The sequence below is a fragment of the Salmo salar genome, chromosome 09, assembly GCF_965601325.2.
Source record: "Salmo salar chromosome 09, fSalSal1, whole genome shotgun sequence".
Lineage (NCBI taxonomy): Eukaryota > Metazoa > Chordata > Actinopteri > Salmoniformes > Salmonidae > Salmo > Salmo salar.
The window spans coordinates 118894391-118918815 of record NC_138299.1 but is presented as its reverse complement, the minus strand read 5'-3'; the positions used below and the strand labels follow the sequence as shown (position 1 = coordinate 118918815).

Sequence of the window (24425 nt, the reverse complement as noted above, 5' to 3'; positions counted from 1 at the left end):
AATCCTGGGGAGTGTTTAGTGCTGTGATGGGTTACCAGGTCTGATCACAGGTTAGCTAAACATTAAGCCTAGGAGGCCTAGTGTTATGGTGGAGGAAGAAGGAGTTGCCGTCTCAAATGCTGACAAAACAGAGGAATCCTCCACACAACCTCAGGCAGCCAGGAAGACGTCCAGATGGAAGCCATGAAGTACACCACAGGTAAGAGTCTGTTTTTCTACGTCTAGTCACAACACGGACAAGAGAATATAATGTATATACCTTTTAGCACAAAGCCTTTTCTCAAGACCAGTCTCCATTGTTAAGACACAGACGTGCTTCTCCGCTTCACTAGGCTGGTCTTGCTTCAGAAATCGAATGAGTACAAGAGATTTGTATATTCAAATAGCATTTTTCATTACAATAGCCTATAGGTATATTCTGACATGCATTCTCTCTTTGAGTCAGTGTGAGTGTGTTCTAAAGTGTGTTTAATCATTGGTGATTAAAAGGTAGCCTGTGTTATGTGAAAGTGCTGGAAATGAATGTCTCTACCTTTTACGAAGTAACAAGTTTGATTTTAAAATGAAAATTACTGGATTATACGTTTGAGCGATTTGTTTGGGGGGGATGAATAATGAATTCTGAACCACTAACCCCATCAGCATGCATGAATGTGCTAGCCTACATTGACTGCTGTATCCAAAATAAGCATGTTGATAGTCAACATACAACATGGGCAGTCCATGCTAGGTCTACCGAAAATAGAGAACGGAAAAAAGGCAGCATTCCTTTAATAAAAGGCCCTGTGATAAAAGCTGTCCGGTCCCTCCACAGCTAGAATAATGACAGTCAGCAGATAGCTGGGAACATGACACTGCAGATATCACCACTAACAACCTGACATTCTGCACAGACCTCTCCTTGCCAAGAAATTGAATGTAGGTATGTGTTGTCAGTGTGTGTGTATGGTGTGTGCAACAGTCGAGCAGGAAGGGAAGGGATAAATTCTGCATACAAATGAGAAATGCTTGTATAAGGGCTGGCATGCTGTGGCGTGTGTGTGAGTATCCTCCATCTCCTAATAATAGTCACTAAGCCAGGTTAGGATATTCATGATGAAAGATGGAGCCAAACCTTAGAATGACATTACAGTAATAAGTAATGAATGGACTTGACTGTGCCTATCAAATGCTATATTGGGACACTGGTCCTCAAATGAAATCTTTGAGCTAATGATCACCTGTGACTGTGCCCAGTGATGCTCATGCATCTGGACAGGGCCGGGGGAAAATACAGTGCCTTCAGAAAGCATTCATACCCCGTGACTTTTTCCACATTTTGTTGTGTTACAGCCTGAATTCATAATAGATTCAATATTTGTTTTCTTCTCACCCATCTACACACAATAGCTGATAACGACATGTTTTTAAAATTATTTTCACAATTTTTGAAAATAAAATAGAGAAATATCTAATTTACACCCAAAATTTACACCCAAAGTCAATACTTTGTAATTACAGCTGTGAGTCTTTCTGGGTAAGTCTAGAAGAGCTTTCCACAACTGGATTGTGCAACATTTGCATATGATTATTTTCAAAATTCTTAAAGCTCTGTCAAATTGGTTGTTGATCATTGCTAGACAACCATTTTCAGGTCTTGCCATAGATTTTCAAGTAGATTTAAGTCAACACCTAACCCGGCCACTCAAAACATCTTCTTGGTAAGCAACTCCAGTGTAGATTTGGCCTTGTATTTGAGGTTATTGTCCTGCTGAAAGGTAAATAGATCTCCTAGTGTCTGGTGGAAAGCTGATTTAACCAGGTTTTCCTCTAGGATTTTGCTTTATGGTTGTACAAATCAAATCAAATCAAATTTATTTTTATATAGCCCTTCGTACATCAGCTGATATTCTCAAAGTGCTGTACAGAAACCCAGCCTAAAACCCCAAACAGCAAGCAAAGCATGTGAAAGAAGCACGGTGGCTAGGAAAAACTCCCTAGGAAAAACTCCCTAGAAAGGCCAAAAACCTAGGAAGAAACCTAGAGAGGAACCAGGCTATGAGGGGTGGCCAGTCCTCTTCTGGCTGTGCAGGGTGGATATTATAACAGAACATGGTCAAAATGTTAAAATGTTAAAATGTTCATAAATGACCAGCATGGTCAAATAATAATAATCATAGTAGTTGTCGAGGGTGCAACAAGCACGTCCGGTGAACAGGTCAGGGTTCCATAGCCGCAGGCAGAACAGTTGAAACTGGAGCAGCAGCACGGCCAGGTGGACTGGGGACAGCAAGGAGTCATCATACCAGGTAGTCCTGAGGCATGGTCCTAGGGCTCAGGTCCTCCGAGAGAAAGACAGAAAGAGAGAAAGAGAGAATTAGAGAGAGCATATTTAAATACACACAGGACACCGGATAAGACAAGAGAAATACTCCAGATGTAACAGACTGACCCTAGCCCCCCGACACATAAACTACTGCAGCATAAATACTGGAGGCTGAGACAGGAGGGATCAGAAGACACTGTGGCCCCATCCGATGATACCCCCGGACAGGGCCAAACAGGCAGGATATAACCCCACCCACTTTGCCAAAGCACAGCCCCCACACCACTAGAGGGATGTCTCCAACCACCAACTTACCGTCCTAAGACAAGGCCGAGTATAGCCCACAACGATCTCCGCCATGGCACAACCCAAGGGGGGGGGCGCCAACCCAGACAGGAAGACCACGTCAGTGACTCAACCCACTCAAGTGACGCACCCCTCCCATGGACGGCATGGAAGAACACCAGTAGGCCAGTGACTCAGCCTCTGTAAAAGGGTTAGAGGCAGAGAATCCCAGTGGAAAGAGGGGAACCGGCAAGGCAGAGACAGCAAGGGCGGTTCGTTGCTCCAGCCTTTCCGTTCACCTTCACACTCCTGGGCCAGACTATACTTAATCATAGGACCTACTGAAGAGATAAGTCTTCAGTAAAGACTTAAAGGTTGAGACTGAGTCTGCGTCTCTCACATTGGTAGGCAGACCATTCCATAAAAATGGAGCTCTATAGGAGAAAGCCCTACCTCCAGCCGTTTGCTTAGAAATTCTAGGGACAATTAGGAGGCCTGCGTCTTGTGACCGTAGCGTACGTGTAGGTATGTACGGCAGGACCAAATCGGAAAGATAGGTAGGAGCAAGCCCATGTAATGCTTTGTAGGTTAGCAGTAAAACCTTGAAATCAGCCCTTGCCTTAACAGGAAGCCAGTGTAGGGAGGCTAACACTGGAGTAATATGATCAAATTTTTTGGTTCTAGTCAGGATTCTAGCAGCCGTATTTAGCACTAACTGAAGTTTATTTAGTGCTTTATCCGGGTAGCCGGAAAGTAGAGCATTGCAGTAGTCCAGCCTAGAAGTAACAAAAGCATGGATTAATTTTTCTGCGTCATTTTTGGACAGAAAATGTCTGATTTTTGCAATGTTACGTAGATGGAAAAAAGCTGTCCTTGAAACAGTCTTGATATGTTCTTCAAAAGAGAGATCAGGGTCCAGAGTAACGCCGAGGTCCTTCACAGTTTTATTTGAGACGACTGTACAACCATCCAGATTAATTGTCAGATTCAACAGAAGATCTCTTTGTTTCTTGGGACCTAGAACAAGCATCTCTGTTTTGTCCGAGTTTAAAAGTAGAAAGTTTGCAGCCATCCACTTCTTTATGTCTGAAACACAGGCTTCTAGCGAGGGCAATTTTGGGGCTTCACCATGTTTCATTGAAATGTACAGCTGTGTGTCGTCTGCATAGCAGTGAAATTTAACATTTATGTTTTCGAATGACATCCCCAAGAGGTAAAATATATAGTGAAAACAATAGTGGTCCTAAAACGGAACCTTGAGGAACACCGAAATTTACAATTGATTTGTCAGAGGACAAACCATTCACAGAGACAAACTGATATCTTTCCGACAGATAAGATCTAAACCAGGCCAGAACTTGTCCATGTAGACCAATTTGGGTTTCCAATCTCTCCAAAAGAATGTGGTGATCGATGGTATCAAAAGCGGCACTAAGATCTAGGAGCACGAGGACAGATGCAGAGCCTCGGTCTGACGTCATTAAAAGGTCATTTACCACCTTCACAAGTGCAGTCTCAGTGCTATGATGGGGTCTAAAACCAGACTGAAGCGTTTCGTATACATTGTTTGTCTTCAGGAAGGCAGTCAGTTGCTGTGCAACAGCTTTTTCTAAAATTTTGGAGAGGAATGGAAGATTCGATATAGGCCGATAGTTTTTTATAATTTCTGGATCAAGATTCGGCTTTTTCAAGAGAGGCTTTATTACTGCCACTTTTAGTGAGCTTGGTACACATCCGGTGGATAGAGAGCCGTTTATTATGTTCAACATAGGAGGGCCAAGCACAGGAAGCAGCTCTTTCAGTAGTTTAGTTGGAATAGGGTCCAGTATGCAGCTTGAGGGTTTGGAGGCCATGATTATTTTCATCATTGCGTCAAGAGATATAGTACTAAAACACTTTAGTATCTCCCTTGATCCTAGGTCCTGGCAGAGTTGTGCAGACTCAGGACAATGGAGCTTTGGAGGAATACCCAGATTTAAAGAGGAGTCTGTAATTTGCTTTCTAATGATCATGATCTTTTCCTCAAAGAAGTTCATAAATTTATTACTGCTGAAGTGAAAGCCATCCTCCATTTGCGAAGGCTGCTTTTTAGTTAGCTTTGCGACAGTATCAAAAAGAAATTTCGGATTGTTCTTATTTTCCTCAATTAAGTTGGAAAAATAGGATGATCGAGCAGCAGTAAGGGCTCTTCGATACTGCACGGTACTGTCTTTCCAAGCTAGTCGGAAGACTTCCAGTTTGGTGTGGCGCCATTTCCGTTCCAATTTTCTGGAAGCTTGCTTCAGAGCTCGTGTATTTTCTGTATACCAGGGAGCTAGTTTCTTATGACAGATGTTTTTAGTTTTTAGGGGTGCAACTGCATCTAGGGTATTGCGCAAGGTTAAATTGAGTTCCTCGGTTAGGTGGTTAACTGATTTTTGTCCTCTGACGTCCTTGGGTAGGCAGAGGCAGTCTGGAAGGGCATCAAGGAATCTTTGGGTTGTCTGAGAATTTATAGCACGACTTTTAATGCTCCTTGGTTGGGGTCTGAGCAGATTATTTGTTGCAATTGCAAACGTAATAAAATGGTGGTCCGATAGTCCAGGATTATGAGGAAAAACATTTAGATCCACAACATTTATTCCATGGGACAAAACTAGGTCCAGAGTATGACTGTGGCAGTGAGTAGGTCCAGAGACATGTTGGACAAAACCCACTGAGTCGATGATGGCTCCGAAAGCCTTTTGGAGTGGGTCTGTGGACTTTTCCATGTGAATGTTAAAGTCACCAAAAATTAGAATATTATCTGCTATGACTACAAGATCCGATAGGAATTCAGGGAACTCAGTGAGGAACACTGCATATGGCCCAGGAGGCCTATAAACAGTAGCTATAAAAAGTGAGTGAGTAGGCTGCATAGATTTCATGACTAGAAGCTCAAAAGACGAAAACGTCATTGTTGTTTTTTTTTTTGTAAATTGAAATTTGCTATCGTAAATGTTAGCAACACCTCCGCCTTTGCCGGATGCACGGGGGGTATGGTCACTAATGTAACCTGGGGGTGAGGCCTCATTTAACACAGTAAATTCATCAGGCTTAAGCCATGTTTCAGTCAGGCCAATCACATCAAGATTATTATCAGTGATTAGTTCATTGACTATAACTGCCTTGGAAGTGAGGGATCTAACATTAAGTAACCCAATTTTGAGATGTGAGGTATCACAATCTCTTTCAATAATGGCAGGAATGGAGGAGGTCTTTATACTAGTGAGATTGCTAAAGCGAACACCGCCATTTTTAATTTTGCCCAACCTAGATCGAGGCACAGACACGGTCTCAATGGGGAAAGCTGAGCTGACTACACTGACTGTGCTAGTGGCAGACTCCACTAAGCTGGCAGGCTGGCTAACAGCCTGCTGCCTGGCCTGCACCCTATTTCATTGTGGAGCTAGAGGAGTTAGAGCCCTGTCTATGTTCGTAGATAAGATGAGAGCACCCCTCCAGCTAGGATGGAGTCCGTCACTCCTCAACAGGCCAGGCTTGGTCCTGTTTTTCTGGGACTCACCCACAGAGGGCCAATTATCTACAAATTCTATCTTTTGGGAGGGGCAGAAAACAGTTTTCAACCAGCGATTGAGTTGTGAGACTCTGCTGTAGAGCTCATCACTCCCCCTAACTGGGAGGGGGCCAGAGACAATTAATCGATGCCGACACATCTTTCTAGCTGATTTACACGCTGAAGCTATGTTGCGCTTGGTGACCTCTGACTGTTTCATCCTAACATCGTTGGTGCCGACGTGGATAACAATATCTCTATACTCTCTACACTCGCCAGTTTTAGCTTTAGCCAGCACCGTCTTTAGATTAGCCTTAACGTCGGTAGCCCTGCCCCCTGGTAAACAGTGTATGATCGCTGGATGATTAGTTTTAAGTCTAATACTGCGGGTAATGGAGTCGCCAATGACTAGGGTTTTCAATTTGTCAGAGCTAATGGTGGGAGCCGTCGGCGTCTCAGACCCCACAACGGGAGGAGTAGAGACCAGAGAAGTCTCGGCCTCCGACTCCGACTCGCTTAATGGGGAGAACCGGTTGAAAGTTTCTGTCGGCTGAATAAGCGACACCGGTTGAGCATTCCTACAGCGTTTCCCTCCAGAAGCCATGAGAAAGATGTCCGGCTGCGGGGACCGTGCGAGGGGGTTTATACTAACGTTACTATCTGTACTTACTGGTGGCACAGACGCTGTTTCATCCTTTCCTACACTGAAATTACCCTTGCCTAACGATCGCGTCTGAAGCTGGGCTTGCAGCACAGCTATCCTTGCCGTAAGGCGATCGTTCTCCTGTATATTATAAGTACAACGACTGCAATTAGAAGGCATCATGTTAATGTTACTTAGCTTCGGCTGTTTGAAGTCCTGACGAACCATGTCCAGATAAAACCTCCGGGGTGAAAAAGTTGAATGAAAAAAGTTGAGTGAGGGAAAAAGTAAAAATATACGGTAATGAAAAAGTAAAAAACCGTCAGGTATCAAAGTAAGATCGGCAACAAAAACGCACAGCAGCGTAAACAAGTCTGCAAGTTGTGACCGGAAACACAACTTATTCCAGTTCTGAACACCAAACATACAAACGTACAGTCATAACAAATAAAACTGAAGGACCTCGGCGTTACTCTGGACCCTGATCTCTCTTTTGACGAACATATCAAGACTATTTCAAGGATAGCTTTTTTCCATCTATGTGACATTGCAAAAATCTGAAACTCTCTGACCTTACAAATAATTGCATGTGTGGGGTACAGAGATGAGGTAGTCATTCAAAAATCATGTTGAACACTATTATTGCAACCAGAGTGAGTCCATGCAACATATTATTTGACTTGTTAAGCAATTATTCACTCCGAAACCTATTTAGGTTTGCCATATCAAAGGGGTGAATACTTATTGACTTAAAACCCTCTCTGGGGTATGTGGGACGGTAGCGTCCCACCTCGCCAACAGCCAGTGAAATAGCAGAGCGCCAAATTCAAAACAACAAAAATCTCATGATTCAAATTTCTAACACATACAAGTATTATACACCATTTTAAAGATAATCTTCTCATTAATCCAACCAGTGTCCGATTTCAAAAAGGCTTTATGGTGAAAGCATAGCATTAGATTATGTAAGGACAGCACCTAGACAAGAAAAACCACACAGCCATTTTCCAAGCAAGGAGAGGCGTCACAAAAACCAGAAATACAGCTAAAATGAATCACTAACCTTTGATGATCTTCATCAGATGGCACTCATAGGACGTCATGTTACACAATACATGTATGTTTTGCTTGATAAAGTTCATATTTATATCCAAAAAAAAACATTTTACATTGGCGTGTAATGTTCAGAAAAGTTTTGCCTCCAAAACTTCCGGTGAATGAGCACATCAATTTACAGAAATACTTATCATAAACTTTGATAAAAGATACAAGTGTTATGCACAGAATTATAGATAAACTTGTCCTTAATGCAACCGCTGTGTCAGATTTCAAAAAAGCTTTACGGCAAAAGCAAACTTTGCAATAATCTGAGTACAGCGCTCAGATATCAAAACAAGCCATACAGGTACCCGCCCTTTTGGAGTCAACAGAATTCACAAATAGCGTTATAAATATTCACTTACCTTTGATGATCTTCATCAGAATGCACTCCCAGGAATCCCAGTTCCACAATAAATGTTTGTTTTGATTCGATAAAGTCCATATTTATGTCCAAATATCTCCTTTTTGTTCGCGCGTTCAGCCGAGTAATCCAAATGCACTGTGCTCGCGCAGTAAGATCAGACAAAGTCAAAAAAGTTATATTACAGTTCGTAGAAACATGTAAAACGATGTATAGAATCAATCTTTAGGATGTTTTTATCATAAATATTCCATAATATTCTAACCGGACGATTCCTTTGTCTTCAGAAATGAAAAGGAACACACCTAACTCTCACGGGAGTAAATAGAGTAAATAGCTCATGTCATTTTCTCAGTCATCTGATTCCAAGAGCTCTTATTCTCTCCCCATTCACAGTAGAAGCATGAAACAAGGTTCTAAAGACTGTTGACATCTAGTGGAAGCCTTAGGAAGTGAAAAATGACCCCACAGACACTGTATATTAGATAGGAAATCACTTGAAAAACTACAAACCTCAGATTTCCACACTTCCTGGTTGGATTCTTTCTCAGGTTTTTGCCTGCCATATGAGTTCTGTAAAACTCACAGACATCATTCAAACAGTTTTAGAAACTTCAGAGTGTTTTCTATGCAAATCTACTAATAATATGCAAATCTTAGCTTCTGGGCCTGAGTAGCAGGCAGTTTACTACGGGCACGCTTTTCATCCGGACGTCAAAATACCGCCCCCTACCCAAGAGAGGTTAAGACATTTCAGCTTTTCACCTTTTGTTAATTTGTAAAAATGTGCAAAAAAAAATACATAATTCCACTTTGACATTACAGTCGTGGCCAAAAGTTTTGAGAATGACACAAATATTAATTTCCACAACGTTTGCTGCTTCAGTGTCTTTCGATATTTTTGTCAGACATTACTATGGAATACTGAAGTATAATTACAAGCATTTCATAAGTGTCAAAGGCTTTTATTGACAATTACATGAAGTTGATACAAAGAGTCAATATTTTCAGTGTTGACCCTTCTTTTTCAAGACCTCTGCAATCCGCCATGGCATGCTGTCAATTAACTTCTGGGCCACATCCTGACTGATGGCAGCCTAGTCTTGCATAATTCACAGATCACTGCACCTGTACATAGCCCATCTATAATTTATCCCAAACAACTACCTCTTCCCCTACTGTATTTATTTATTTATTTTGCTCCTTTGCACCACATTATTTCTATTTCTACTTTGCACTTTCTTCCACTACAAATCTACCATTCCAGTGTTTTACTTGCTATATTGTATTTACTTTTCCACCATGGCCTTTTTTGCCTTTATCTCCCTTATCTCACCTCATTTCCTCACATTGTATATAGACTTATTTTTCTACTGTATTATTGACTGTATGTTTGTTTTACTCCATGTGTAACTGCTATCCTTTATCTTGGCCAGGTCGCAATTGTAAATGAGAACTTGTTCTCAACTTGCCTACCTGGTTAAATAAAGGTAAAATAAATTAATAAAATAATCAATGCTTGGAGTTTTTCAGAATTTGTGGGGTTTTGTTTGTCCACCCGCCTCTTGAGGATTTACCACAAGTTCTCAATGGGATTAAGGTCTGGGGAGTTTCCTGGCCATGGACCCAAAATATTGATGTTTTGTCCCCCGAACCACTTAGTTATCACTTTTGCCTTATGGCAAGGTGCTCCATCATGCTGGAAAAGGCATTGTTCGTCACAAAACTGTTCCTGGATAGTTGGGAGAAGTTGCTCTCGGAGGATGTGTTGGTACCATTCTTTATTCATGATGGTGTTCTTAGGCAAAATTGTGAGAGAGCCCACTCCCTTGGCTGAGAAGCAACCCCACACATGAATGGTCTCAGGATGCTTTACTATTGACATGACACAGGACTGATGGTAGCGCTCACTTTGTCTTATCCGGACAAGCATTTTTCCGGATGCCCCAAACAACCGGAAAGGGGATTCATCAGAGAAAATGACTTTACCCCAGTGCTCAGCAGTCCAATCCCGGTACATTTAGCAGAATATCAGTCTGTCCCTGATGTTTTTCCTGGAGAGAAGGGGCTTCTTTGCTGCCCTTCTTGACACCAGGCCATCCTCCAAAAGTCTTCGCCTCACTGTGCGTGCAGATGCACTCACACCTGTCTGCTGCCATTCCTGAGCAAGCTCTGTACTGGTGGTGCCCTGATCCCACAGCTGAATCAACTTTAGTAGACGGTCCTGGCGCTTGCTGGACTTTCTTGGGCGCCCTGAAGTCTTCTTCACAACAATTGAACCGCTCTCCTTGAAGTTCTTGATGATCCGATAAATGGTTGATTTAGGTGCAATCTTACTGGCAGCAATATCCTTGCCTGTGAAGCCCTTTTTGTGCAAAGCAATGATAACGGCACGTGTTTCCTTGCAGGTAACCATGGTTGACAGAGGAAGAACAATGATTCCAAGCACCACCCTCCTTTTGAAGCTTCCAGTCTGTTATTCGAACTCAATTAGCATGACAGAGTGATCTCCAGCCTTGTCCTCGTCAACACTCACACCTGTGTTAAGGAGAGAATCACTGACATGATGTCAGCTGGTCCTTTTGTGGCAGGGCTGAAATGCAGTGGAAATCTTTTTGGGGGATTCAGTTCATTTGCATGGCAAAAAGGGACTTTGCAATTAATTGCAATTCATCTGATCACTCTTCATAACATTCTGGAGTATATGCAAATTGCCATCATACAAACTGAGGCAGCAGACTTTGTGAAAATGTATATTTTTGTCATTCTCAAAACATTTGGCCACGACTGTATGGGGTAATGTAAGTAGGCCAGTGATATTTTTTATTTATTTTATCAATTTTAAATTTAGGCTGTAACACAACAAAATGTGGAAAAAGTCAAGGGGTGTGAGTGCTTTCTGAAGGCACTGTATCTCAGTTGGAGATGAGTAACCTGGATGTTTGGATCAAGGACATACAGGTAATTCCTGGAATCATTACCGCAGAGAAAATAAACTTGAATGATTTTTGTCATTATCTTTTTTCTGTCATTCTAGGTCTTGAGGATGCAATGGAATTTCCACGGTAAGAGGAGTGATCATAGTTTTTGTGTTTTGATGGCTACAAATTGGACTAAAGACAACGTGCATAATACAAAATAGGACATTAGCGAATTTGTCATTATTACACATTTTGGGCATCCTTAATGCCACTTCATGTTTCAACTTGGACTTTTTCATTTACCTCACTCGAAGATTCACCTTCAATCCGAAAGAGGGGATTGACAATCCAGCTTTAGTCATCTCGGAGGACCCTGGTAAGGTTTGAGAACGAACAGATCCAAAATGATCCATCATTTTCCAATGCATGGAAGATGGTCTGATTAACATTAGTTCATCAATCATATAATCAAGATAAGCCAGACTTCTTTAGGTGTCCACGCACAATGCCCATCCTATGTCAATGGCAGTGTTTTGTCTTGCCCTCCAGAGCCAGACCCGAGTCTGGTACCCCACCTGTGCCAGATAAAGTGCAAGGAGGGCCAGAGTTTTGGCTTCCATCTGCGTATGGAGAGGAGCTGCCGGGGCTATGTTGTCCACCAGGTGGATCCTTGGAGTCCTGCAGAGCTCAGTGGGCTCAAGGACGGGGACCGTGTGCTGGAGGTCAATGAAGACTTTGTCGACGACATGGAGTTCCCCAGGGTGAGAACCAGACGTCCCGTTATGAAAGTGGAATCATTGTGCACACGTTTGTTAAAGCTTTGTGTATGTAATTATGTATGTAATGTGGGTCTAATTCATCACGTGGGGCAGAACCAGACTTTAAGAGACCTGAGAGAACCTCTTCTCTTACAAGGTCTCCAACGGTGTCCTCTGCCTCGCTTTCATTTGAAAATGAGCCACATTGTTCAAAATGTACAATATGTGGCTTCAATGTGAAAGACTAGCGTTCTGTCCAGGGGGTGTACATGCTCATCAAGCTGCCCTGCGCTACATAAACAGGCTCCTGCCCTATGGGCTGTTCTGGCTCGGACAAGGCTTACCTACTTGGTCTAAACAGAGTCTTTGTTTCTTAGCTGCAGCATGTTCTGCTCTGATTGACAGGTGGTGCAGAGGATCCAGGCGTGTGGGCTGCAGCTGTTCCTGCTGGTTCTGAAGGGGGAGGAGTATAAGGAGGCGCTGGCCCATGGACTGGACCTCCAGGCTCTGACCAGGGCTTACCGAGGGGAGATGTGTTCCCGGCCCAGGTTGTGTCACATCACCAGAGACTCTGTCTTAGGTCTGGGGATCAGCATCATCCCCATTTAAAGGTAGCAACGAGTTATTCATTCCGTAATCATTTTTGGCAGATAATTTGCTAGACAGTAGGAAGGAGAGACGGGGAGATGGTGAGGCCGATAAGGGTGGAGTCAAATTTGAGAAACGGTGGACTATAGAATTCAACCCAGGTCTCTATGTTGATATAGGGTTAGGGTTAGTCGAGAGACGGTCGAGAGATGGTGATGTTTGCCACTCAATCAAACGCTGGCATCTTTTTCATCTTTTCAATTTCAAAATCTTGTGCAGAGTTAATATAAATGTTTAGGCCTGCATAGTATGATTATGAGGCTGAAAAGATTTGGCATGGGCCCTCAGATGCACTGTTGAGAGCATCTTGACTTCAATTTTAGAAAACAGGGTTCCAAAAGGGATCTTCGGCTATCCCCATAGAACCCTTTTTGGTTCCAGGTAGAATCCCTTTGGGTTCCATGTAGAACTGTCATGAGAATTTTCCATCCCAATGATTATAATTAACAATTATTTAAGCTTTGACTAATCCCCGAGGTTTGTAAGACCCTGGGTTTAATAATAATTAGGCAAAGACTCAGCTTATGCAAAAGGTCCGTAAAGTTTATTCACGAGAACGTTCTAAAGTCCATAATACAAAGACATGCCATTTAATAACTCACTCCCTCCCTACTTACTACACGCACATACATACACACAAACAGTAGGTGGGATGTATCTTTCCCATAGTTCTCACCACTCGTTTATCACTACAAAGCTGGCAGTTCCATCCCCCCGAGATTAGAGGGACCTTGAAGGGACTCCCTTTCCTGCCATAAGTTTCTCAGAGTTCTAACCAGGTCAGGTCATGAATAGTTTAATTGTTCTCTGTGTTTTCTTAAGATACAGACACACATTTGTACTTGTCTCGACCAAACCTTATTGGACTGAAGTTTATCATTCTAATTATTCATTATATATGTTACACAATCCATCAATTACGCTTCAGGGTGGAATTCTTTAGTCATTACCTTAAACATATAAATTCCCTTATCAAGAACCCTCTGTGTCAAGGGTTCCACCTGGAACCAAAAGTGTTCTACCTGGAATCAAAAAGGATTCTTCAAAGCGTTGTCGGTAGTGTATATTGTGTTACAATTTTATATTTTTATTATTTGATAATTTTTTCATACTTTTTAACTCTGCTTTGTTGAGAAAGGGCTCATAAGTAAGCATTTCACGGTACAGTCTACACCTGTTGTATTCGGCGCATGTGACAAATTATATTTGATTACCGACGAGAGGATCTCAGTGAAGGTGTTTGATTGTGTCTGTTTGTATCTCTCCAGGTCAGAAGGGTCGATACATGTTGAGCACAGTAAGTGAGGGCCCTGCAGGGAGGGCAGGGGTGCGTAGTGGAGATAGACTGGTGTGGATCAACGGTGCCATGGTATCAACGCTCACCCATTCAGCTATCAGTAAAATGGTAAGCATACAGACCCTCCTTCTCAGAAAGTCTCTTGGCAGATGTGTGTGTCTCTGTATGCGTCTTAGTATGTCTGTGTGTGTGCACGTGCAAGCATGTTCCTCACTTCTCCCTCACGTTTAGCTATTTGTGCTGCTCAGGTGAAGAAATGTAGCATCTATGTGACCGTCCTAGTCATCAACAGAGAAAGTGAAGCGAGCTACATCCGGCGGAAACTGCCCATCTTGCCTATCATGGCTGGCTCTCACAATCTGCCACACAGACCCAAAACGATGCATCTGGTCCAGGGGTCAGATGGATACGGCTTCCTATTACGACAAGAGAGGTTGTCATCAGGGGGTCGTAATGGTGAGAATTTGTTGCATGCATGACCATGTTACAAGCACCTACTTTGACCACCGTATAATTTCTTATTGTCATATCTTAATGATCCTGACTTAATAACAGTTATTTTAAGTCCGTGGAAAATGTGCTGCATAGGCAGACATCCTCTACATGCTACAAACCTTGTAATAGGACATTAGAAAGACTCATACATGCTTATAACAAATAATAAGCATTATACCTGCTAGCTGAGCTACATTTGTTGCTGTCTATTCCAGCTCACCTACTCCGTGAGGTGGATGTGGGGAGTCCAGCAGAAGAGGCTGGTATGCAGGATGGAGACTTGCTGCTGGCAGTCAATGGGCATCCTTCAGAGTCCATGGAGCATGAGAATATTGTCAGGAAAGTGAGGAAGAGCGGCAAGCGGGTTAGCCTCACCACCATACCCATACACGGAAGAGACTTCTACACGCAGGTGTGTAAGCGGACGGAGGCCATGTGCAGTCAGGAGAATAGAAGTTAAGCGAGTTCTGGTGTTAGAATATTGATTGTTTAGGAATTGTGTCAACTAAAAATACCTTCCCGGTCAAAAACACTGTCTATTCTGTTTCCTACTGCAGTTGGGTCTATCTCCCCTGCTATTCCATGAGGACAGTCTGCCAAAAGGAGAGGGGATGAGGAAGACACAGTCCCCTTGCACTGAGATTCAGGATGGGCTGAGTAAAAACAAGCATGGCTCACTTCCCTGTCCAAGAGTCTGTGTCCTCGAGAGAGAAGAATCAGGCTTTGGGAATTTGAAGAATTCCCAATCAAAGTTGTAGTAATGAGTAACAGCTTTCATCAATCAAAAGTTCCCGATATTGATCTGCTGTGTTTTCCACAAGCATTGTTATAATGACCGAGGGCAGGTGTTAAGATGTTTCCTATGAGAAATGAGTGGCACGGTAATGACTGCAGTTTTCTTATGTCCTGCAGGTGGTGGTAAAGGGCTCAGGACATAGGGCTGGACTGAGGGAAGGGGATGTAGTTGTGGAGGTGAATGGCCAGAATGTGGAGAATGAGTACCTTGAGGACGTTGTGAGGCTGATAAAGAAGAGCGCGACGTCTTTGAAATTATTGGTTGTGGAGAGGTCAGAGTATGAGAGACTCAAACAGAGTGGGCTTCCATTCACTCCTGGGGTCATACTCCGCAGAACTCAGGTGAGGAACACTCACATGTACTCATGCACACACACACAAAGACAGATACAATTATTAATACAGAAACTACAGATCAATAATACTTAATAATCAAATGCGTTGCAGGTTTTAGAGAAAACGACTGATGCTTTCTTGTGATGGAATGCTGAGAAGTGACCAAAGTCATGATGAAGACAACATCTCACCTAACAGAGGAGGACCTGGCACTCGCACAGCATTATCAACAACATAGCTGCAATCATTCATTCATGTGCCAATGATAATACTGCAAAACAATGCAAGATTAAATAAATGAAGCTGTTCCCTCTACTTCTGAATGCAACCTGAAAGAGAAGGGCTGAAATAGATGTCTATATCTTCCCTACGTATTGCACTACGTAGGGAAAAGGGTGCCATTTGGGGCATAGCCATGGTGAGTCTGCTTCCATTTGAAACATGTCAGAGGATTTAATCCCTTCTCTACACATCGTCTTCTATTTGAGGACTATGCCGATAGAGTTATGCTAAGGACCTGCTTCTTGCGAAATAGGATTTGCATCGTAGATTGCACACCGTTTAAATTTTTGATGTCACTTGTGTGTGAGAAAGGGATAATGAAGTTTAGGTTTATTCTAAGGTGAAATCAAGATAAACTAAATGTGATGATTCAAGGAGGTGTACAAAGTTTAAAGATCTATCATTAAGTACTTGACATACAGCCATACAATTGCATAAAACTAGCTCAATGTACAGTACACTACATGACCAAAAGTATGAGGACACCACTTCAAATGAGTGGATTTGGCTATTTCAGCCACATCCGGTGCTGACAGGTGTACACAATCGAGCACACCACCATGCAATCTCCATAGACAAACATTGGCAGTAGAATGGCCCATACTGAAGAGTTCAGTGACTTTCAATGTCGCACTGTCATAGGATGTCACCTTTCCAAGAAGTCAGTTCATTTCTGCCCAGCAATGTTACATCTAGTGAAAAGCCTTCCCAAAAGAGTGGAGGCTTTTATAGCAGCAAAGGGGGGACCAACTCCATATTAATGCCCATGATTTTGGAATGAGATGTTTGACAAGCAGGTGTCCATATACTTTTGGTCATATAGCGTATATAAGAAAATTAACATGATTAAGAGAAACATATTCATGAAAACATTTCCCTTTGAACAACTACACCATCTAGTGACCGTTTAAAATCCTAAATAATGATGGAAATGTGCCTTTTTTTTGTAGCGTTCAGTGTTACATTGAACATACTGTACATATTGCACTGTATACAACTTCTGCTATTATAGTGACCCTTAGTCTGTGGAAAAGTTGCATAAAACTGCTATTCAATGCATAGAGCTGGCCATGCTCCTTAAGTGAGTTGCTGATGAACATAAATGAAGGTAAGTTGTAATGTAGTAAAGACAAAGTAATGACACATGGAAACAGAAATAATGTCAATGCTAGTTTTTATTTGACGCTACTTTGAAATACCTATTTTCCGGAGGGAAGAAAAAAAACAACACAGAAACTAATTTAAGCCAATGTTGGAGAAACTGAAAAAGGAACTGAGATCCCTGATCGTGTTTAAAACAATCGGGCAAGCTCCTGGAAATACATATATCATTAACAATAACTCAACTAGTTACACTGAAATGTATTTAAAAAACGATTTAAAGCCAAACCTACAATAATCAGACGTATGAACTAGTACTTATTAAATCAAGGCTGGTCCAACCTGCTCTTAAGGACCCACAGGGTGTGCAAGCTTTTGTTCGAGCCCAGTTCTAGCATACATGTTTCTACTATATAATTAGTAGAATCAGGTGTGGTAGAACGCAGCTTGAACAAGAACTCACTTTTTTTGTGTGTTTATTTTTTACTTCCTTTTTTCTCCCCAATTTCGTGGTATCCAATTGGTAGTTACAGTCTAGACTCATCGCTGCAACTCCCATACGGACTCGGGAGAGGCAAAGGTCAATAGCCGTAGTCCTCTGAAACACAACCCAACGAAGCAGCACTGCTTGTTGACACAATGCCCACTTAACCCGTAAGCCAGCCGCACCAATGTGTCGGGGAAAATGCCGTACACCTGGCAACCGTGTCAGCGTGCACTGCACCCGGCCCGCCACAGGAGTCGCTAGTGCGCCATGGGATAAGGACATCCCTGCCGGCCAAACCCTCCCTTAACCCGACGCTGGGCCAATTGTGTGCCGCCCCATGGGTCTCCCGGTCGCGGCCGGTGGCGACAGGGCCTGGACTCTAACCCAGAATCTCTAGTGGCACAGCTAGCACTGACTTAGACCACTGCGTCACTCGGGAGGCGACAAGAACTCACCCATGATACAAAATACTAACAAATCACAAACTGCTGGGAAACACCCATAAGAAGATGAGTCTTTAAGTACAAAACAATTATTGGATTTATGCTGATGGGCCACTCTATAAGGGCCGCCAAATGAGCAGCAATGCTCCTCTGGGTGTAAATTCTGTGGATTTGGAAACTAGAAGTGCTCCTGAGTAGAATGCGCCACTCTTTTACTGTGACACAATGTGCAGGTAATTTTGTATCGTGCAATAACTGATAGGAATACACACACGCACAGGGCCGGCGCTAGAACGAATCAGTTGACGGGCCTTTGATTTCCACCATAGGCAGGCATGTTTTTTCACGGGACCTCCTATGTGTGCCCGCGCATGCGCGTTCAAGTTCTAAAATGTATGTTATTGTCACTCCTGCTCCCTCCGGCTCTCGACGTTGGCGGTCTACTAACCAGTGGTCCTGGCAACCCACATTGCGTGCACCTGGCAACCATCATTGCGCACACCTGCCCCTCATCGTTAAGCACACCTGGACTTCATCACCACACTGATTACGCTCCCTTCATATAGCCCTCTGTAGCCTCAGTCATCAGGCAGTATTGGTTTCAATTACATTCACTAAGCGTCTCCTGTTTTGTATGTTCGTCTTTATTATTATTAAACCTTCTGCACCTGCTTCCTGAATCTGTGTATACATTACAGAATACTGCCTCAGAAATTATGGAAGCAGCAGACGATTACACCATCTTCCAGACGGTCGAGGAACAGGGTCATCTACTCCACCAACACCACGACCAGCTGGCTCTACTGGGTACGACCATGAAGGAGGTTCTTCACACCACCAGCGAGGTTCTCCATACCTCTGATAGAGGGTCTCCTACCACGGGTCGTCACAGTGAGCCAGTCACCCAGCCATCCGCCCAGGTCAGCGATGCCCGACTGTCCCTTCTGGAGAAGTATGATGGCACTCCATCGGAATGCCATGGCTTCCTCCTCCAGTGGATGGAATAAGCTGGTGCTCCACACTCTATTCCACAGTGGACTGCGTGAGGAGGTCCAGACGGCGTTGGGATGACAATATATCCTTGGATGCTCTCATCGTGATGGCCATCTGTCTGGATAACCTTCTTCGGGAGCGTCGGTGTCCACCTCGCCACTCACCTCCCTCCTTTGGCTGTTCTGAGGCAGAGCCTGAACCCATGGAGTTAGGGGCCACACACATCTCAGCGGCAGAGCGGCCTAGCCGTAGACAGCTGTCCCTATTGCAGCCGGGAGGGGCACCAGCTTCAATGGTGCGTCCCAACCCGGGTTCCACTAGAGCAGAGGGGTTTCCCTGTGACCTTCCGTCTCCCAGGGTAGGAAGAAGTATTCCATTATCATCGTTTTCTGCCAAACTATTTTTGGTTCCCATTTCGCTGGCTGTCCCTCAAGTGTTTTCTCTACGGTTCTAGTGGACTCCAGTGCCGCAGGGAACTCTTTCGACCAGGCCCTCGCCTCAACTTAACTTCATACCCACTCTCCTCTCCTTTTCCTGTCCAAGCCCTGGATATGCGACCATTGGGATCCGGCACAATTGCGCCCATCACAGCACCACTTACCCTCACTGTGGGACACAAGCACCAGCCTTCCCTTCGTTATCATCACCGCACCCATACACAGTCCTCCTCGGCCTCTCGTGCCTCCAACTTCATAACCCTACCATCTCCTGGTCAAAGATGAGAATCAGGATGCCGGAGAACCTGCTTTTCCACACCCTGTGGTTCCATGTCGGTAGAGGGTCCTGTGAGTGTCCTCCCTTATCGTTGGCCTCGTGTTTTGGGACGTAGATGTGGACATCTGCCAGGCTCTTGAGAGGGAACCCGCTCCTGCCCTCCAGAGCGCATCTATGTCCTTACGGGGGTGAGAGATCGGCTGTTGACCTGGGCACACACATCCCTCGCCGCTGGACACCCAGGTATCACCCGCACCATCCAATCCCTATCTGCTAAATACTGGTGGCCCACCTTGGCGCAGGACGTCGCCCACTATGTCAACTCATGTTTGGTATGTACTCAATCCAAATCTCCCCGGCACGCCCCAGGAGGGAAACTACTTCCTGTGCCTCAGTAGCCTTGGTCACATCTGTTCATAGACTTTGTAATGGATCTCCCCCCTTCTGATGGTTTCACCACTATTCTGGTTGTTGACCGATCCTCTAAAGCCTGCTGTTTTATCCCTCTCTCTGGTCTACCTACCGCTCTCCAGGTCATTGAGGCACTATTCCAGCAAGTCTTCCGGCCCTATGGCCTTCCGGAGGACATTGTTTCTGACCGTGGTACACAATTCACGTCGCGGGTCTGGAAAGCCTTTATGGAGAAGCTGGGGGGCCACGCCCAGCCTCACATCTGGGTACCGGCCTCAGTCTAACAGGCAGGTGGAGAGGACCAACCAGGAGCTGGGGAGGTCCTTAAGGAGTCTGCCCTCTGAAGGATCAGCGGACCGCTACCGCAGTGAGGCTCCCGTGTTCCATTCTGGTGATCACGTCTGGTTCTCCACCAGGAACCTCCCGCTCTTCCTGCCCTGCCAGAAGCTGAGCCCCCGGTTTGTGGGGCCCTTCAAGGTCCTCCAGAGGGTCAATGAAGTAACCTATCGTTTAGAACTGCCCACCAACTACAGGATCTCACCCTCCTTTCATGTTTCCCTCCTCAGGCCGGTGGTTCCTGAACCCCTTCATCCCAACATCATCCGGGTTTCCATCTCTGCCGTCCGCTTGACATGTTTCTTCCGGAGACGCGCTATATCTTCGCCACACACCCCTCCCCGTCTTCTTGTTGCAACATTTCAAATTATACTCAAGACACATTATCTTCACACAAATTTCAGATGCTTTTCACTGACAGCTGCAACCCAGTCAGCCAGACATATTGCGATGCACGCTGCCCAAATAGGCATAGGCCTACATTATTTAAAAAAAAACAAGCTACTGATCCTCTGTGACTAAATCATGCTTTCTGGTGAAGTACTTTGAATGTTTTTATTTAGACAGGAGTAATTATATAATTTTGGCAAAACATCAATATACTTTAGGGGAAGACGGCATCCTTAACAGAGCACTGTGCATCCACTAACTTTCCTTTCCAATTCGCAAGAGGCTGAAACCAGAGATATGTAATGACAAGATGCTCATGTCTCCATCCTAACAATAGTTGTCGTTGTCCCAAAGGTGGGAAGGCAGGCGACAAGTTTAGGTCTGTATATTATGCCCATACAAATGCATTGGACGTATTCTGGACAGATTTTGGTGAGACTGAGCTCTCTCACATCGCCTCTTCCTCGTTGCTAAAACTTTCTTACCATAGAAAGCATCTGATGGGCGAAACAGCGCCCTTCTTCTTTTTCTTCTTCTTATTAAGATGTTTAACGGTGGTTGGCATCCAATTTGTTGCATTACCGCCACCTACTAGACTGGAGTACAACTCCCTATTCTTTGCTTGAAAAATACAAATGTACTAAATAAATACCCTACCATCTAACTACACTCACTAATTTCAAAATTATATAAAATTAACACCACCCTACTCCACGAATTAAATTTATTTATTCCTACCTCATGCCATCATACTGAAAGGATGGGACATCACCACTTAATTTTCTTTTTTAAACACACCCTGTAACTCTTCTGATGTCAAGTCTCACACACCCAAATACCTCTCTACAGCTGCCACCACAACCAGGGGCGGAAATCCCGGGGGGGACGGGGGGGGGGACACGACCCCCCCATCCTGGGAAAAATATGACTTGTCCCCCCCAATATATCACTGAAACATAACTATGTAATTTAATATTAATAATACGCAATGAAAGCATTTGTGCTGATTATAGACACTTAATAGCGCGTTTTTACGTTTCAAAAGATTGCGACCCCCCACCCTTTGCCTCACAATGGTTTGATCCACTGCCAGTTCCTTAGTTGGCAAGGTACAGAGGGGTCGTATCTACTGTCTGAAAGGCACTCAATGAACGTAACTGACGTGAGGTCAATCCAGTCAATCGCGCACACACACTAGCTGAATATGCAGAGCTAGCGCGCAAATATGAACTATTAAGCTAGCTAGTACCTATTCCATTTATGTGGCCTCGTCAAAAATGGAATCTTTGCTATCGTCAATTTATTCCAAGATCAGCATGCAGATGATGTAAGTTAGTGCTTCAAAGTCCCTGTGATAAGGTTAGCGATAAACTGAAGTCCAAACTGAACAGAACTACACTCTCTTCTACCATTGTCTTAAATATATTTAATGGTCTCGTTGCAAAAGCTAAATTGTCGCAAGGGAACTTTTATTTATTTATTTTATTTCACCTTTATTTAACCCGGGTAGCAAAGATTATAGCAAACACCACTGAAACGGAGTTGGTGCTCGCTAGCTTTGCAAATTCAGCTATTGTTGGTTGCCAGCCAATATGAAACAAACTATTAAAATTACAAAAGGTTGCAGCATATGTTGTGTAAATGGTGAACTCATACAGCTGTCAACTCTTGTCATTTTAATCCGTTTCACATTTGCTAGCTACCTTTTAGATCGAAGCCCAAATAGAATGATAAAAGATAAGATGATAGAAGCCCATCTCCTAATGTAAATAACCTACACACTGTGTGTGTGTGTAGCCAGCCAGCCAGCCAGGTAGAAAAATGGCAGAAAAATAAAAGATGGACATCAGAGTATTTTTCAGTACACCAAAACGCAAAGTAAGAACCCTAGTAGCCTAATATCTCAAAGAGTAGTTGATAAAATGTTCATAAGAAAGAAATGAAATTCTAATGGAAATGTTTCACAATGATGTCATTAGGCAGAGCAGGCAACAGATGGCACACAGACAGCAGAGTTGGGGACAGATATGCAGGGACAGACTGGCAGAGACAGGGAGTCTCAGGTAAGTTTGTTGAGTCTTTGTTTGGCAACATTATGAAAGGTTCTCAATTTTTTTGACTTGTAAAATAGGAACATAATTGGAAAATGCCATGGATACCCCCACTCACAACTTAAACTGGTGACTGAACTAAGATTTGTTAAAGGCAATGGTATTGCTGTTGTGATTAGTTGTGTAGTTTTGGGTACTGGTAGTTAGGAGTACGGCAAACACCTTATTTCTTTGGTTTCTCAATATACATTTACCATATTACAATGTAGGCTATGTGTTACAGCACTACATTTGGTGTCCCCCTCAGGAATTGCTCTTGAGAAAATTTCATGTAATTGTCCCCTCCAAAGTTGATATCAGATTTTCGCCCCTGACCACAACCTCCATTTTATGAGACTTCTGATCCATCCCTGTAGTACAGTTGATAGCCATTGCTATAAATGCTAAAAATCCAATCTTACTGAAACTTATAACACTTTTTGGCTTATCCCTCTGTACTGGTATGTCTCTACAAGTCCTCCCCCTTAACCCATCTTCCTCTACTTTCTTCACTGCCTCAGCATATGACAACTTCTGTACTACTCTAACCCTGGAAACCTCAACCTGCCTCTCTCACACGGGACATTTCTGATCCCCAGCTCCATGGGCACCCTTACAATGAACACATTCCACTACTTTCCCCAATACTACACATTATTTTCGGCACATTTCTCACACATTGTACCCTCCCTCCTACACACTGCTGCCACATGCCCATAAGCTTGACACCTGTAACATCGTAATGTATTCGGAACATACACTCATACAGGATAACTTGTATATCCTAACTTCACTTTGTCCAGCAAAGACTCAACTTCAAATCACAAACACCGGGAATCTTTCCACTCAGCTGGTCAACTTTTATATTCACTGCTACCCCAGTTATCACTCCTTTCATTGGTGCCCTTTTCTTGAGAGCGAAACAATTCACTTTTCTTTCCCCCATTCGTTTAATGCCGAGCGCCTTCTCCCTCTGCCCAACAGAAACCCAAACAATTATTACTAGACCACTTCTGGTTACCCTCACCGATTCCACATGACCCAACAATTTTTTCACCCACCGTGAAACCACAAATGGATCAGCCAAAAAAGGCAAGTGTCCACTTTTTCCATAAATTTCACTTCTACTGTCACACACTCTTATTTTTTCTGATCTTCGGTGCATACCTCGTTCTCTGATAACTTCACCGCACCTACCACCTCCGATACCTCACCCTCATCCATTTCCATTTCTCCTCCTGTCCAAAACAGCGCCCCTCTCAAATCTTACTATACGTAGTCCATGTATCTGATGCTGTCTGGCCAGAAATAGTATGACATGTCATACTCTTTTGGTCCAGACAGAATCAGATACATGGTCTACACATACTGGTACAAAGGGGCGCTGTTTCGCGACCAATAAAATATGTATATGCGTCCAATAAATAATATGATTTGATTGTTCTTTCTGTCGGTGCACATCTAGGTCAAATAAATTATAAATATTTCAATATTTGGTTTGGACCGACAAGGAGGTACGCTAGGGCGGCAGGGTAGCCTCACCAGCGTTGGACTAGTAACCAAAAGGTTGCAAGTTCGAATCCCCGAGCTGACAAGGTACAAATCTGTCGTTCTGCCCCTGAACAAGGCAGTTAACCCACTGCTCCTAGGCCGTCATTGAAAATAAGAGTTTGTTCTTAACTGACTTGCCTAGTTAAA

General features: G+C 43.6%; 1 protein-coding gene across 1 annotated transcript; it reads left to right on the top strand.

The window, feature by feature from the left end:
* Positions 1-72: 72 nt before the first annotated feature.
* LOC106612428 (Na(+)/H(+) exchange regulatory cofactor NHE-RF3-like) lies at positions 73-15795 on the top strand. The gene is made up of 10 exons (XM_014213541.3): positions 73-199; positions 11268-11295; positions 11466-11527; positions 11701-11912; positions 12315-12516; positions 13826-13962; positions 14103-14310; positions 14565-14761; positions 14907-15486; positions 15592-15795. The coding sequence occupies exons 1-9, from the start codon at positions 175-177 to the stop codon at positions 15105-15107; spliced, it is 1272 nt and encodes a 423-aa protein (XP_014069016.2). The 5' UTR covers positions 73-174; the 3' UTR covers positions 15108-15486; positions 15592-15795.
* Positions 15796-24425: the final 8630 nt, after the last annotated feature.